The 16,849-nt window shown below is 45.4% G+C and overlaps 1 protein-coding gene across 6 annotated transcripts in view; it reads left to right on the top strand.

The window, feature by feature from the left end:
- The window catches only part of LOC146798257 (inositol-trisphosphate 3-kinase B-like), an 856,729-nt gene that overhangs the window by 264,593 nt on the left and 575,287 nt on the right, over positions 1-16,849 (top strand). For all 6 annotated transcript variants that reach the window (XM_085625536.1, XM_085625539.1, XM_085625537.1 and 3 more), the window contains one exon: positions 15,521-16,269. In XM_085625536.1, the coding sequence (XP_085481662.1) occupies positions 15,781-16,269 (489 nt within the window). In that variant the 5' untranslated portion in view covers positions 15,521-15,780. The remainder of the gene's footprint in view (positions 1-15,520; positions 16,270-16,849) is intronic.

Raw genomic sequence — 16,849 nt, 5'->3', positions numbered from 1 at the left:
TCACTCTGGAGTAAGAAAAACTATGAAGCTACTGCTTTGGGGCCTTAAGGTATACTGATTTGATGTAAACAATTAAGACAGTATTGAAAGCCCAAATCCGATGATGTTCACTAGGAAAACCGGGGAGTCTTACATTTGTTTGTAAAAACACTGAGATAAAAGTATTCACTTATAGCCTTTATATAGAAGGGGGGTGAGTAAAATTTGAGTGAAAAATCAGACAGCTGCTCATGAGTGTGATAGTGATGACAAACTATACAGATAATGTAATCTAACTGAATAATTTATGTTTGTAATGGTTGTTTAGCCTGACAATCTGGTAGTGCTCCCACTTATTTTGTAGTACACCTCAAACTCATGTTTTTAAATATGACTGGCCTTAATTATGCTCATGAGCCATTACGGGTAAACTTAAAAAGTGGAATAGAAACAATGTTCAGAAATATATTAAATTAGTTGCATGAATGGAGTCCGAGGAGATACTCTTTAACTGTTACATTTTCTAAACTTCATGTAGTATTTAAACATATTTCTGTAGTAAACACTTAGGACTTATACTAAAAGTACAGATACTGAAAATATTTATTAAATGTATGGGCAGTGGATACAAAGTAAGGGAATTGAAGGGTGCAGTAGTTTTATGTGGCTATGTTCATAACAAGCAAAGCAATAACATCAAGATAATTCATTGAAAAGGTGAATTCTAACATGACCTTAGTTTTGATAGCATGTAATGTTCAAGTACCATCAGAAAACACAAATGCAAACTAATCTCATTTTAACTGAGCAAATCTTACAGTTGCAACACATAATAATGTTGGAAACCATGTTCCACTGACTTATCACAAAATTTGCCAAGTTGGTCCCACTGAAAGCATAAACCTGAAGGCCGGAAGGGTATTAAATAGAGTAACAGATGTTTGTGCCCTCTTCTGTACCCCTGGGGCACTGTAGTATTACAGAACCTGGCAAAATGATTGTAGGGTCCATTCTGCACTACAGATAATACTGCACACATAAAGCTATCCTAAGGGGGCATTCCCTCTTTTATTTGGGACCATGGCCCTATAAGGGAAAGACTTTGCCTCTGCTCTGGTGCCATATTATGAACGTGGGTACAGAACGTGGGTACAGAGGCAAAGAGGCCACCAGGAGGCGCACTGACCGTGTGCCACAAAGGGGTGGTGCACAGTCAGTGTCCCCCTGAGTATGCCCTCAGAAAGGGGAGGAAGGGGGTCCTTCTGCTGGCAGGTGTGGTTACTCACTGTAACCTCTTTCAGGGTGTTATCTATCCCCGCTTTGAAGTGCAGGCAGTGTGCCACCTGCGCTACGAAAGACAGAGCGGCTCCTAGAAATGCTTCTTTACCATTCACTAGTTCTGCTGCCCTCAGTGCTTGTTGTCCTCCCTCAAAGTTGTTGTACTGCATTACATTAAAGGGAGAGAGTAGAACAGCACCATTTCTACTAAGATCTGGCTCAGTTTTTTTCTCTCCCGAAACTGGCGCACTTTAGGCTGCCATGATCTAACTCACTCATTCTTGTGCGTTGGTATAAGGCTGTGTGCCTGATGTCAAGCATATATTTGTACTGGAATGTGGTGACGGGGTCTGGAGATTGGTTCAGGCCTGCCAAATGAGTCATCTCGAGACCACTATTGAGTTCCCCGGCATTCCCACCTGCACCAGCCTGCCATTCTGAAGCAAAGGACCACTGCTGCTCCTAAAATGCTGTCGAAGCTGTGTGGGCAGCTGTACCGGTTGGCTTGAGGCCAATATGACTGTGTGGGGTGGTGCATGGCCCCTTGCTGACACTAGCCTTAATGACTTTCATACTAGAGGCCTGGATTCTAGAGCAGAGCCGGTAAATGATTCAGCATCTGCAATCTAGCAGCCCAGCATTCATCAGGAACCCCACCTGCCATTTTGAGACGAGAAGTAGCGGTGGTGAGCCCAGCTGGTGTGGGGCCGATGTTTACTACTGGACCGTGCTGAGAAGAGCCTCCACTGGGCTCTCATATGGTGGAGTGCAGGAGCCCCTCCTTGAATGCAACAATCTTTAGGAAGATGTGGGAGAACTGGTCCTTTGGAGGTGTGGGGCATGTCTGGACGCATTACCCCCAGGGGAAAGGGGGTTGAGCAGACTAGAGTGCCAAGAATGTGGTGGCCCGGTGGGGATGCTGGGTAATTTTAGTTGCTACAGATTCATAGTGGCTGTTTGGAAACTAGGGAAATCTGAAGTTTTTTCTACATGCGTGTGTGTTGGGAATGATGCTTGGCTGGAGCAGGTCAGACGTTATGAGGGACTTTGCCTGTAGCTTAAATTTGACAGCCTTCTTTTAAACTCCTCCTGCTGTATGGTGAGGCGTCCGGGCTTCGGCTTAATGAAGGGAAGCCCTGCTTAGTGAAGATAAAACGCAACACTCTAGGACGGGTTTGGTGCCCCAACATTCCTACTCGGCATAATTCTATAAGTATCTAGTGGTACACCTCCTACGCAGATGATACGCAAATTGTTGTACCACTGACACCAGGGGGGGAGGTGGATGTGGAGTTGCGTCTGCGGGAGTGCATGGTGGCCGTGAGCAGCTGGATGTCCAAAAATTGTCTGAAGTTAAACTCGGACAAAACGGAGGTTATTCTGTTCGGTAATTCCCCCAATTTCTGGACCCCTGCCTGTTGGCCCAACTCCATGGGTACCCTCCCAATTCCAGCCAGAAAGGTGAAAAACCTCGGTATGATACTGGACGATAAACTCACCATGGAGCATCAAATAAAAATATTAACTTCTAAAACTTGGTATACCATCAGAATGATGAGAAAAGTGCTACCCTTGCTCCCTCAAGATAGTAGACATACGGTGGTAAGGGCCCTAGTAACGACGAGACTGGATTATTGTAACGGGCTGTGTCTGAATGCGCAGCAAAGCATACTGAACAGATTACAGACTTTGCAAAATGCGGCAGTCCGCTTACTCACAGGCTCTTCCAGATTCTCATCAGTTGCTTTGGAAAGAAGAACTCTACACTGGCTCCCCATAAAAAGCTGTATACGCTTTAATGCGTTGTCCATGGCATTTAAGGCCGTGCACGGACTTGGCCCAGAATTTTTAAAACAGCGTATACAATGTTACGTTCCGGGTAGAAGCCTTCGCTCAAAAAGCACAAAACAGGCGCTAGTCCCTCGTATCAGGAAGGCTCGATGGGGAGGTAGAAGTTTTGTTCATGGAGCCGTTAAGGCTTGGAATGCTCTACCGCTATATCTTAGAACCGCGCCGGATCTGCTGTCCTTTAGAAAGGAACTCAAGACCTGGCTTTTTCTGTACGGTTAACTTCCTTTCATTTGCCACTCGTAACTTACAGGCTTGACCCTCAGGATTTTTTAGACAGCGCCAGGACACCTCCGGGTATTTGTCGCGCTTTAAAAGTATCAATAACATACACGTCTTCCCTCCCGTATTTGGCTTGGGCTCTTAATTTCTGGGATTTGGACCTGCGGCTTGATCGCAATCTCAGCCCCTGAACCACACCATCATCGAACCCTATGGGGCTTATGGCCCTTAAATGGTGTGCCTGCTGCACTATTTGTATGTGCTGGGTAATTATCCCTATCCCATCCTCTGTAAGTGGTTCCACTCTTTGTCCGCAAAGGTTACCAATTTTGTGTTGGCTGGGGCCGACAGAGTGGCGTTTCAGTTGGTGCATAATTCTCCCTTTGATGGAGGCTTGGGGCTGTCTGGCATTTACTTATATTTTCTTGCTGCACACATAGTGCTGGTTAATGACTGCTTTATGGGGGTGGGTTGATCTGGCATTTCGATTGGAAATATATTCATTGGGGATAGATGACCTGCTTGATCTCCTATATGGAGCGCATCTACCGAGTACCCTGCCTTCCCCACAAGGGTGTCCTTCATTTGATGGAGGGCGGCCCTTCGCCTTACTGGTTGGAACTGCTGATTGACCGGGAGGACCCCTTTATGGTGGGGAACTTGACTTGGTCAACTCTCGACCCTGGAGGGGTTCCTGTCTTGGGATCTCGCACCCGGGAGACGTTTATAAGGCGGGGAATATTATCTCATTTCAAGAGTTGAAGGCGAAGTACTCTCTGTCTAACTCGCAGTTATTTCGGTATCTCCAATTACACCATGCCCTGCTAGCTCAGGACTTTCTGGAAGATCCTTTGCCCGAATACAATCCATTGGAGGTTAAGATTTTCCAAAGGATGCTAGGTAAGGGAGCAACCTCAGCGATCTATCGATCACTAGTGATCCACATTCCGGACGAACTGGAGAATGTCCTGAGAGGGGTATTTCGACGAGGATGATTGGAGGGAGGCTTGCATTTTGACGCGGCTGCATATAATAAAATGTAACTACTTGCATGTGACATATCTTACGCCGAGGTGCCTGCAACATTCGCTCCCCTATGCCCAAGCAGTATACACGCAGCACGCACTTCCCGCTATGGATTCTTACCATGTAGCCTGAGAATGTCCAGAACAGAGGCCTTTTTGGGAGGATTGGGTCAACTCCCTTCTGCGGTCCTAGGCTTCTCCCTAGAGTTAATGCCTCAGACTGCGATACTTGGGTTGATGGAGGAGGTAGGGGGCCCCAGAGCGGAACGTGTGTTTCTGAGGATGTGGCCCGCACATGGAAACAACACATGTGATGCATGCCCCGTAATTGAGTGACCACAAATTTGCTTTGACCTACATGGTATCAAGCAGGCCCTTGACACAGTAATCTTGGAGTTCATTTGGGAATTGCTGGCTCGGGCAGGATTGTCAAGTGGCTATATTAAGTGGATTGAGCTACTATCCAAGAGCTCCTTGGTGAGATTGTGCATGAGGCATGTGGACTTGATGTAATTTGCATTAGTACAGGGAACATCACAGGGGTGTCCTCTCTTCCCTTTATTATTTGTAACTGAGAAGTTGCTGAATCTGTGGGGGACTTGGATGGAAGAAGTTACCCATGTAATTTCAATTTATGCTGACGATGCACCATTTTATATCCAACAGCCAGTATATTCGGTTCCAATTGTATTACATGTCTTAGAGGAATTTAGGGCAGTGTCTGGATTACGTATTAACCCCAAAAAATAATAATTGTTTCTACTGGGGAGATTTCCGGGCGGGATGGCCCAGCAATTGCCAGTAGCTGGCCTTGAATGGATTACTACACGTTTTTGTTATTTGGGGATATGTATTTCACACAAGAACACAGTAAGCCATCAATTCAATATGGGGACGGTGGAGACAGGGCTTTGGGCCTCTATACAATTTTGGAATACACTGCCCCTGTCAGTAATGCACAGATCAGCATTGGCCAAGATGGACTTTCTGCTGCGATGCCTATATGTCTTTCAGGGCACGCTGGTTGAAATCCTGGAAAAAAGTGTTTGTAGAATTGGGCTCATTGCTGGTACAGTTAATATAGGCAGGTTAGCGTAGTAGAGTCTTACTTCCACTCTGAAAAAAGAATGTGCCTTTGGAGGCACAGGGATGCTAGCTATGGAGCTGTATTACATGACAGCTTAGCTTCAGCATGTGTTTTACACTGGCAAGAGATAACTGGGGGAACGGTTGTCACAGGGAACATATGAAGGGTTTGAACTGGATAGTTTGTTAAAGCAGAGTGGGGTATTCCCTCCAGTGTCCCCCTTGTTATATGGTAAGTCCGTGTAGTGTGGGACAAGCAATCAGGAGGGTGTTAATGCAAGCTCCATTTTTTCTTTACATGGGAATTTTGAGAATTAGCCCCTTTGAGAAGATTGCTCAAAACATATCAGTGGGAAGCTGGAAGCAAAGGGGGTGCCGGCCGGTGGCAGATCGATTACAAACAAGTTTGTGAGTTTTGCTGAGGCATAAGAAATCTTTACTATAAGGATTGGTGTCATTGGCCACTTTCGCCAATACGCTAAAATAGCAAACATGGATATAGAGATATGTCCCACTTTCCCGGATACCCGCACACCCGTTCGAGTCATGGTGGAATTTTACACCTTAGGACATTGCAGAAGGTTGATCACATTGTTTTTCATAATCTTTATTATTATTATTATATATATTTATAGAGCGCGACAGCTACTTCCAACGGAAGTGTCCCGGCGCTAGCGTCCTACAGGTGCAAGGGATAGAGCAGGGAGAGGATAGCAACGATCTCTAAGGCATTCTAAACAACCAGGTCTTGAGGGCCTTTCTAAATGGCAGTTCCCTGTCCAGCTGTCTGATATCATTGGGTAGGGTGTTCCATAACATTGTAGTTTTCACTGTGAAGGCACGCCCACCTGTCCTAGCCTTTCTAAACCTTGGAATGATTAAAAGATTTTGGTTGCAGGATCTGAGAGTTCTTGAGGGAAGATATTTCTGAAGTCTCTGTCTCAGATAGTAGGGTCCAACCCCTCTCGTTGCTTTGTGAGCCAAGACAAGGGCCTTAAACTGCACTCTTTTCCTTACCGGCAACCAATGCAGGCTTTGCAGATGAGGCGAGATATGATACCGTAACGGCACATTCCACAACAGCCTGGCTGCGGCGTTTTGAATACGCTGCAGTCTGCCCATCAAGTAATCCGGAAGGCCAATATACAAACTGTTGGCGTAGTCGAGTTGGGAAGTGATAAGGGCATGCACCACTGCCTTCCTACAGTTCATAGGAAGGAAGCGTAGGAATCTTCTAAGTGTCTTCAATCTCCAAAAGCATTGGGAGGAGATATGCATGACTTGAGCCTTGCCAGACAGTTGCGAGTCAAACCTGACCCCTAGATTCCTAGCCGCCGTTACCGGTGTTGGAGGCGGGTTCAGTTCTGCAGGCCACCACAGCTCCGTCCGGGGATGAGAGGATTGGTTGAAGAATAGTACCTCCGTCTTATCAGCATTTAGCTTAAGACAATTTTCAGTCATCCAGGAGGAGATGTTTGATAGGCATTGCTTAAAGTTGATAAAAGCAGTATCACTATTTTCCTTAAAGGAGAAGATCAGCTGCGTGTCGTCTGCATACGAGACAACTCGCACCCCCCATTTCTCAATAATGGCAGCAAGGGGTGCGAGATAGACATTGAAGAGCGTCGGACTCAATGCCGAGCCCTGTGGCACCCCCTGCGCCAAAGATCTAGGACTGGAAACATGAGGGTGTATAGCAACCTGTTGTGACCTCCCCTCCAAGAAAGACTGAAACCAATTCAACACGGTCCCCGTCACTCCAATTCGGTGTAATCTATGTAGGAGAATCTCATGGGAAACCGTGTCGAACGCTGCAGATAGGTCCAACAAAACCAGCATTGCACATCTGCCTTGATCCAAGGTTTCACGGATCGACTCGGTGACTTCCAGTAGGGCAGTTTCCGTGCTGTAACCCGCCCTAAATCCTGATTGTGAATCATGAAGGTGATTATTAGATTCAAGGAAGTCCGAGAGTTGTCTCTGGACTTCTTTTTCAAGGATTTTAGCAGGGGCTGGCAATAGTGATATGGGCCTGAAATGTTTAAGTTCCGAAGGGTCAGCACCTTCTTTTTTAAGAATTGGTCGGACCAGTGCCTTTTTCCATTCCGATGGGACGATACCCGTCTCCAAGGAAGAATTCCACAGTGAATTCAAGGAATCGTTAAGAAGAGGAGCTAGGAGTTTAAACACTCTGGCCGGGCAGGGGTCCAGAGGGGATCCAGACTTAATTTCCTGAAGTTCCTTCAGAGAGGCTGCCTTCTCAAATCTGCGAAAAGATGTCCAATTGGCTGCCGTACTAGGCAGAGGTAGATCGCGAATACCGGTTGAAGGAAAGGTTGAATAGATCGTCAAAATTTTGTCCTGAAAAAAAGTGGCCAGTTGCTCACATAGGTCCAGGGAAGGTGTGATAGAACTCTTAATGGCTATAGGTTTCAGAAAGCCCTCCACTATCCTGAAAATCTCTCTGGAAGGATTGTCTGTGTTCATAATTTGTTTAGCCATGTAATCTCTCATAACCTTACGTTTTAATGTGTGGAATTTTTTTAGGGCTATCTTATAAACTTCTTTAGCCGAGGAGTCATAATGTTTTCTCCAACTACGCTCAAGTCTCTTACAATGACTCTTTTCGCAACGAAGCTCTGTATTGAACCAGGGTGCAGATGGTTTATTCCTCACCACTTTACAAGGTTTAATCGGGGCCAGTATGTCTAAGGCTTCCTTGACCCATGTACTGACCAGGGAAGTGTCCAGATCCGGGTTCCCCGACAAAGTTGGGGAGGTCTTATCGAGTTCTTCTCTCATGGATTGCAGCGTAACTTTCTTCCAGTTCCTCCTGTTTTCTATCATAGGTCTGCTAAGATTGTTAGCACACTTATAACTCAGCCTGAACAGGACCACCATGTGGTCAGACCATGTAACCGGAAGCAACTCTTCAACTGTAAGAAGGGGATCATTGGTGAAGAGAAGGTCTAAGGTATGACCCGCTGCGTGAGTAGGAGAGGATATTTTTTGCGCTAAGTTAAGACTACTTAGGGATTCTTCTAGTTGATTGGCTAGAGGGCAGCTAACATTGTCCATATGGACATTAAAATCACCAAGAACGGTGAAATTAGAATAGCGTAAAGATAGGTTGGCAATACAGTCAAATAACATTTGCCAATAAATGGCCAATGTATTAGGGGGTCTGTAAACCAATAATCCCGCCATTGAGGAATTGTTGGAAAATTTGATATGAAAGGCCATGGCTTCGATAGGTCCCAGGCCTTCAGTTTCCATGTAGTTTATATCCCACTCTTCCCTTAGGATTATAGCGAGCCCTCCTCCCAACCTATTGTCTCTCCTATTTACATTACACAGCCTATAGCCCATAGGGACCGCTAAGCTAATATCAGGGTTGGAGCATTCTCTTAGCCACGTTTCTGTCACAAACAGTATGTCCCAATCATGGGTCTTCAATAATAGCCATATGTCTGCAGCATGTTTGGGGAGAGATCTGCAGTTGATCAGACCGGCCCTAATCTGCTGATCGTCCTTCCGATTGTGAGGAAAGACAGCACGAGATGGCCCCATATCCCTCTCACGAGTCCTGGCCTCCTTCCTGACACCTCTATCAAACTTAAAATTGCAAGACTGACAATGAAACTCTACCTGTCCTCTGCCTGCAAATGATATGGTGTCTAGAGCGCAGCGCATAGGCGCGGAACATTGAGGCATTGACAAGGCGAGCAGCTGGTTACGAGTCCAGGGCCTCATCGGTTGGGAGGGCTGTCGAGCAGCATGACTGGCACTGAGCACGGGTCGAGCGCGGACGGGCGCAGACGGGCTTGCCTTAGGCGCGCCTTCGGCGCGCCAGCGGCGCGACCGCTTCAGTGCCATAGAAATAGTCTTTAGCCCCGATAGACCACCCACCTGACCTCCCACCAAAAATGGCCGCCGTGACCCCGAGCGCCCGATCCACAGGAAAGCGCCTGCTCGGGACTGGGATGGCTGTGGGCAGGTTAGTAGGAGACTTAAAAGTATGTAACTGGCCCAATGGTTAAAAAAAAAAAAATGGCAATCTTAAAATACTTGTGTGCAAAAACAGCAGGAGTGCAAAATACGCGTGTGAACGGTAAAACAATTAAAATAGCACAGATATACCGCCAATCACCACATAGCATACAGTTCAGTAGTTCAGTAAATTCAAAGATTGATAGAGAAGCGCTATCCTGCTCTCGGCTCAAGCCTCAAGAGCGAGTGGACGCTGCGCGACCGCTTCAGTGCCATAGAAATAGTCTTTAGCCCCGATAGACCGCCCACCTGACCTCCCACCAAAAATGGCCGCCGTGACCCCGAGCGCCCGATCCACAGGAAAGCGCCTGCTCGGGACTGGGATGGCTGTGGGCAGGTTAGTAGGAGACTTAAAAGTATGTAACTGGCCCAATGGTTAAAAAAATGGCAATCTTAAAATACTTGTGTGCAAAAACAGCAGGAGTGCAAAATACGCGTGTGAACGGTAAAACAATTAAAATAGCACAGATATACAGCCAATCACCACATAGCATACAGTTCAGTAGTTCAGTAAATTCAAAGATTGATAGAGAAGCGCTATCCTGCTCTCGGCTCAAGCCTCAAGAGCGAGTGGACGCTCTTTATTTGATTTTATAAATAAAATCATAAAAGTCAAGTCATTAAAAAAATAACATACAAATGATTTATTACAAAACTCATTCTTGTTTTAAAACCCCCATCGAAAAGCGTACAAGAAAAAAACAAATAGAGGGAGAGCTTAACAGCTGGAAAAACAGTAAGGCAGGCCTGACTTGAGTAAAATTCAATGGTTTTATAACTGTGGGCAGGAACTTATGTAGCAAATTATTGTATTTTGGGCAGAGCATGACAACATGTAATGTATCGTTGATCGATATATTATCACAATTGCAAAGGGGCAAGTCCGAATTCATAAACCAACCATGATTAAAATGGACTAGGTAGGGAAATAAATTCAACCTGAAATAAGTCAGCAGGTGGTGTTGACGACGTGTCATATTCCAGGTCAATTAAGGTTCTTTATTGCTGATGCCAACTTGTTCCTAAAGGCGTTTTTGACCCATTTGCCATTAGAGCGGGTTGAGACGGAAGGATTATCATACAGAACAGGCCTCCCCAGGGCCCGCAAATTATGCACCACATTCGTCAGCCACAGGATCAGGGAGGATTTTTCTAATTTTAAACAATCCTGCAGAATTAGTCTACTAAGACTAAGTTCCTCCTTTACCAAAATTGAGTTCCAAAGCTATAGAGGACAAAGACGGAGCTGGTCAATGATAAAATCTAAACCTAGTTCTTCGTGGACAATTTCATGAGGTACGCTTTGTGGAACTCCCAAAGGCCCCTTGTATTTTTGGCTACTTGAAGTGGAGTAACCCGGCCATATCCCCATATTCCACTGCCATAGCTCACTAGTGGGATACACTTGGCCCTGTAAATTTCCAGAATCGATTGAATATGAGTGTTCCCGAGCCGGCAGGAAAAATCTCTAATGCTGAATATTGCTTTGTTAAAAGACAAAACATTCTGAGTGATGAGTGAGTGCCAATTAAACTCAGAGTCCATTTGGACCCTCAAATACCTGAACTTGTCTACCTGGCTGATGTGTTGGCCATCTACTAGGTATTTCATAGTTTTTGTGTTTGGTGGGCCAGTCTTCATAACATGTGAGTTTGAGAAGTTCATCGTCAGGTCAAGGCTACTGATAAAAGTGATAAAAAGGTAAAGAAGTTTTGGTAGGCCTTTAGCTGTACATGCAGTTAAAACTGTGTTGTCCGCAAAGAGCAAGGCAGGAATAGAACGGCCTCCTACTTTAGGGACATCAGTACCCGTAGCTGTCAGAGCTTGCTCTCTGTGGTTGATATAAAAAATAAATAAAAGAGGAGCTAAAATAGAAACTTGCCGAACCCCATGCCGTAATTTAAAGTGCTCAGTGCATTCCCTGTTAGGGCCAAACCTGACACTGGCTGAGAGGTCACTGTGCAAATCATGCAGAAAGTTTATTAAAACTGGGTCGACATCCATCTGTTCTGTTATGGACCTGAGCTTACGACCGTTGACCCTGTCAAAGGCAGAGCTAAGGTCCATGAAAGCCAGATGGACCGCCCCCTTTCTTGGCCTTGGTGTATTTACAAGTTAATAAATGAAGGTTCCAGTTTTGATCTATAGTAATCCGGCCGGGACGGAACCCATACTGGAGGTCAGATAAAAAGCCTCTCTCCTTCGGCCCAATCCGCGAGGTGGTTTAATAAAATCCAGCCAATGATTTCCACATCTGAGCCTATAAGGGAGATGGGCCTGAAGCATGCAGTGTCTGGCTGTTTGCCCTTTTTAAAAACAGGGACTATTATTGATTGAGACCAGGTTAATGGGAGAGGACCGGAAGCTGCAGAGTTTAGGTGCAATGTCAGTAGCGGGGCCCATAAATATATGCAGGTTTTAAAAAGGTCCCCTGGTACCTCATCGGGCCCTGGTGCTTTGTTTGAGGGCAACTGAGAAATGGCAGCTCTAACTTTTGATAAATTAAAACTTATGTGGTGACCAGTCCATGGGTCTTTCGATAGCTCCGGCTCCTCATCTAGGCTGTAAATGGCCTTAAAATGATCACCCATTCTTGAGAAGGGATAGTGCAGGACTGGTTAGAGAGGTGGTCTTTACTACAAAAAAGGTGGGTTGACAACAAGAGCGCTGCTGACCGGCAGTTAATAGCTTGTCGCAGGACTCCTCTTTAAGTTGAGCTTTGTGATACTTACAGGCCGTTCTAAACTCAGCCCTGGCCCTTTTCACCTTCTCTTGTGAATGAGGCTTCACATGCAAGAGGTTCCAGAGGTCCTTATAGGATTTAGAACATCGGCTATCAAACCATCTTTCTACATATGTTGCCAGAGATGGGGCAGTTTTACACAGCGCAGATTTGGTGAACCTGCTAATATCAGAAAATGACGCCAGGATTCTCTGTGGTGACTCATATTCAGACAAGCAAGAGAAAAAGTCAGGTTTACACGAGGTGATCAGGTTTTGCACAAAATCTAAGGGAACAATATTAGCCCACCTCACCCTTGGACCCTGATCATTCAAGGTGATGGGCTCCTTGTAAAGGGGTACTGCTCCCAAGGATTTATTAAAATAAGGCTGTTAGCAGGTTATGGTCGCTCAGGTTGTGTCTTAAGACCTTGAAATCTAAGAGTGCAGGAAAGAAGCAGCTAGAGACAAAGATGTAATCAATAACTGTGCAGTGCCCCCCCCCCCACCTTAAATGTAGGTAATCTCTCACTCAAGTAGTCCTGATTACTAGGCATTAAATTCATTAAGTTGAACTCTGAGATGAAGCTATTCGCAGCGTCACCTTGGCGAGTGTATTTAAAATGTGCCTAGTTTTCAAATGAGTCCTCAGAATCAGAATCCCTGTAAGTTGTGCAAGAGTGACAGGGGTAAAAGTTAAAATCCCTGACAACCATAATTATAGTAAAAGGGGGTTCAGGGTGCTCAAATGCTTTGAGACAAATAACGGCATCTGGCTCATTTCTCAACGTGACTGCATTAGAAAAGTTGATAAGAAGCGGTCTGCACTTATTGAGAAATGTTAAAAGAGTACCCAAAAATAGTCTTGTAATTAGGCTTTAAGACCTCTGCATTTGTGCATTAAGCTTACTAGAGTTGTAAGGCCACCCGTGGCCCGCCCACTGAAAGAACAGGTAGTTGAGACTGAGTAGGAGGAAAAACTATCAAGATGTAAACAACCCTCAGTATCCCTTATTCCCTGTAGACAAAAAAAAGTCAAAGTTCTTCAACATACACAGCCAACCAGCATCTGTGAGCTTACTCTGTACCCCGGCAATATTCTAACTAAGAACCACAATAGTGTCTTGACTCGTGGTATTTGGGTCCTGGTTCCGAGTTCAGGGTGTCAGTGGGGGGAGTAGGCCCAGTCAGTCAGGGTCTTCCAGCTCACTCAAGGGTAAAAAGCGGCTGCTTAGTTTTAAGATAGCAGTATTGGTTAAGGTGGAGGGATTGATTAGCTCACGGCGTGACTTTTTCTGAACCTTATCCCAGTCTCTCCTAACCAGGGCATCAGAGTTTAAAGGGGGGAGAGAAAAAGCGCAAAGGAAGAACAGTTATGCGGTCCATTGGTGCACCTTTTTCCCCAGGACATGAAGGATCGAGCCAGCTTGTGCAGGGTTGTTAAAGTTCACTATTATGCAATCACCCAGAGATGTTTTGTGGGACTGGCCTATCCAGCCCACCCTACGGGCCATTATGATTTCTTCTGCCAGTATCTGGGTTGGAGGCTGGTGAACGTTCACCCTGGTTGCTAGCCAATGGACTACTTTATTCTTGAGTTGGGCATAATTTTCCTGTGTGTCCTTCCCCAAGGGGGGTACATACACCAACACAACAATATAAGGGGTGACAGCTGGGGGCAATTGGATGGTAATGTTTGAGGGGCGGGACACTAGAGGGCCAGTTGAGGTGTACTGAGGGTGGACATTTTTACAAAGAGCCCTCCATGCTGACAGATCTCTGCAGAGGTTGAAAGTACGGGTGAGATGGCAGGAAACTACAGGAAACTACACCGGACCCTATCCCTGACTGACATGTTATGGGAAAAGCTGTGCCCCGGCATCAGACATGTGTCCTGTAATGCCCACTTTAAGTTCATTCACAACAATTATTCCCACTTGACCTGCAGCACAAGGCCATTCATGCTCAGACTGAGCTGTATCCCACCAACAATACAGCCCTCCTGACTTGTAATCAGGCCTAAGAGAGTTATAATATCACCTTATAATGTTTAGAGCACAGGGAAGGTGCAGGAATGTTGGCAGAAAAATTATAACAAAAAAACATGGGAACAAGGATACAATAAGCTTTGTGTTGCAGTTAGAGAACCATACACCATTCCTCACCCTCCTAAAGTCTCATTGGCTGGGCACATGTAAAAGATTGCTGTTAATTGGATGACTGCTGTTAATTGGGTGACTGGAGTAGAACCTATCTGTACGTCTAAGTGCTCTTTACTCAAGCAAGTGCTTTTTAGCACTGGGAAGCTTGTTTTGGGTAGCCATGCACTCAATAAAAACCTATGAATAGAATAGAATAGAATAGAATAAATGTCATGTTCAGATATCCTCATTACGCTGTAGTTTGTTTTCATATTTTCACTGGGTATGAGGAGAAATGCCCTGCATCTTATCAAAAGCAGTCAATGGGGTATTGAATCTGTAGGTAGTAGGCCTGCCCCAAAAGCAGTATCCTACCTCCTTCATCAGCAGGGTTGGCATGTATGCTACCAGCATGGCACTCCTCCCCCTCAACTACGTGCTTGGCCTTTCCCTGCTCCACCCTCTCTTGCCCCATTTAGAGGTGTCCTAAGTGCCAGATTTATGCTCGAAATCCCTGACCGACACCCGTCTGCCAAAGGGTCATTGATCAGTGTACATTCACCCTGTGTCAGTCTTTCTGACATACATTTTGTTTCAGTTGGGAACCTTCTGGGATCCCAAACAGAAAACAAAGGAAGAACCTTGCACGTGCTGTGAGAAAACTCTCAGCAGGGCTTGGCCAGTGATGGTTTTCTTTTCAATAACAAACTCATATTTTAGGAGTTTTATTAAAACAAAAATTCGACAGGTAGGTGCATCAAACATGGCTGATTAACCCTCAATTCTTAAAAAAAAGACCGTAGTCTAGTATTGGAATCATGGATAAAAATGTTTCAAGGAGAGGTCACTCACTCAAGAACCATTGTTGCAACGTGCCATGCCATCTCTTCCAAACCTTTGCCATTACGGGGGCTGCATACCTGTAAACCATGTTCCTAAGGGACATCCACGACCAGTGGAGAGTCCTCTAAAAAGTATACTCTGACCTAACGCTATTGACTCTGAAACCTCAAGAACTGAGTGCTCCGAAAATATTCCAAAATACAGAAAGTGTTTGACAGAGAATTAAATGTATTACTGCATACTGCTAACTATTTAAAGGTTTGGTCTTTGTCATTCAAAGACATGAACAATACATAGATTGCTAATGATATTCTGTTCATTTTGCAGGGTCCTTTCCCAGCCCTTTCCTGTGGGGGAAGTTGTGAGATTTGGCAATGCCTTTTGTGAGTCTACACGGTGTGTCCTTGTGATGGAGGCACATTCTTGATCGGAGTATTGGCTGGGGACAATAAGACACTCCACAGCTGCAGTTCAAGTCTGGGAGCAAGTGGAACAGTTGTGTAGCTTTATAAACATTCTAAACCAGCAGTCGTGCCCCCAAAACACCACGGAACACTGAGTAAGCTTTGACACTCAGGGCAGCTGTAATGGAACTGGAGCCCTGCATAGAGAGAACAAATGATACTGAGGTCCAAGTGACCCCACATGTTGTAGATGTCTGTGTGATTCCACAAAATGGCAATGAGCTGGGAGAACCCACGGAGCCTTTTCCAGTCGAGCCTGGCAATGAGGTGATCAGAAAAGATCTCTGTCAGCCAAAGATGGCCAAGCTGCTAATGAAGTCTGAGTCCGGATTCCAAAATATGGAATTTTTTTCCAAAAACTATAGGCTGGAGAAAGCTGCTGTATGTCAACACCAACGCAGGAGCTCTGATGCCTGTGACAAAGATGTCACCATGGACCCAGGCGAGATTTTCAACAGAGACTTGCTGAGACAGACGAAGCTGCTCCACTCCTCTGACCGCTCTGTCTCCAGCACCTCCACCTGCTCCTCCGTCTACTCTTCCCAGGAGTCTGATGAAGTCTTCAGTGATGATGAAGACAGGAGTAGGAACAGGAGGAAACTTCTCCGCAAGGTAAGAGGCCAAAGAAAAGTCAAATATTACGTCGGCAAAAGTACTACAGCACGATTAGACACACAGAAAAATAACATGAGCTTCATTGGTAGGAGGAACCCTTCTTCAGGCTAAGAGGCTGGGGGTTAACCATGTAAGGTTTAGGAGCAGCAGATGGGCCAATGCTGGAAATTAATGTCAAAAATGTAGAAGATCGACAAAAGCTACTATGGAGGGTAAGAGACTGGGGATTAACCATATAAAGTTTATAAGCAGGACAAACTGCCTGTTCAGTGTAAAACCCCAGAGATTAACCTTGTAATATTTTGAAGCCGGAAAAAGCTCACCTGTACAGTAAGATCAGGAGTATTAACCACATAAAATCTAGAAGCAGAAGAAAGCTCCTCTGTTGGGTAAAAGGCTGTGGACTACCATGTTAAATGTCAGAACAAGATATAACTCATCAGCATGGTAGGCAGTAGCGGCTCCTCAAGGGAGTGTTGCTGGGGGTGGGGGGTAGTAAGCTCTGGCATTGCTCACACTGCAACGCCAAATAGGAATGCAGTGCGCGCAAGGTAATTCGTTTTATTTATTTATATAC

This window comes from Triturus cristatus, chromosome 9, assembly GCF_964204655.1.
Source record: "Triturus cristatus chromosome 9, aTriCri1.1, whole genome shotgun sequence".
NCBI lineage: Eukaryota > Metazoa > Chordata > Amphibia > Caudata > Salamandridae > Triturus > Triturus cristatus.
The sequence above is the reverse complement of the archived record's forward strand: the minus strand, read 5'-3'. Positions and strand labels throughout refer to the sequence as shown.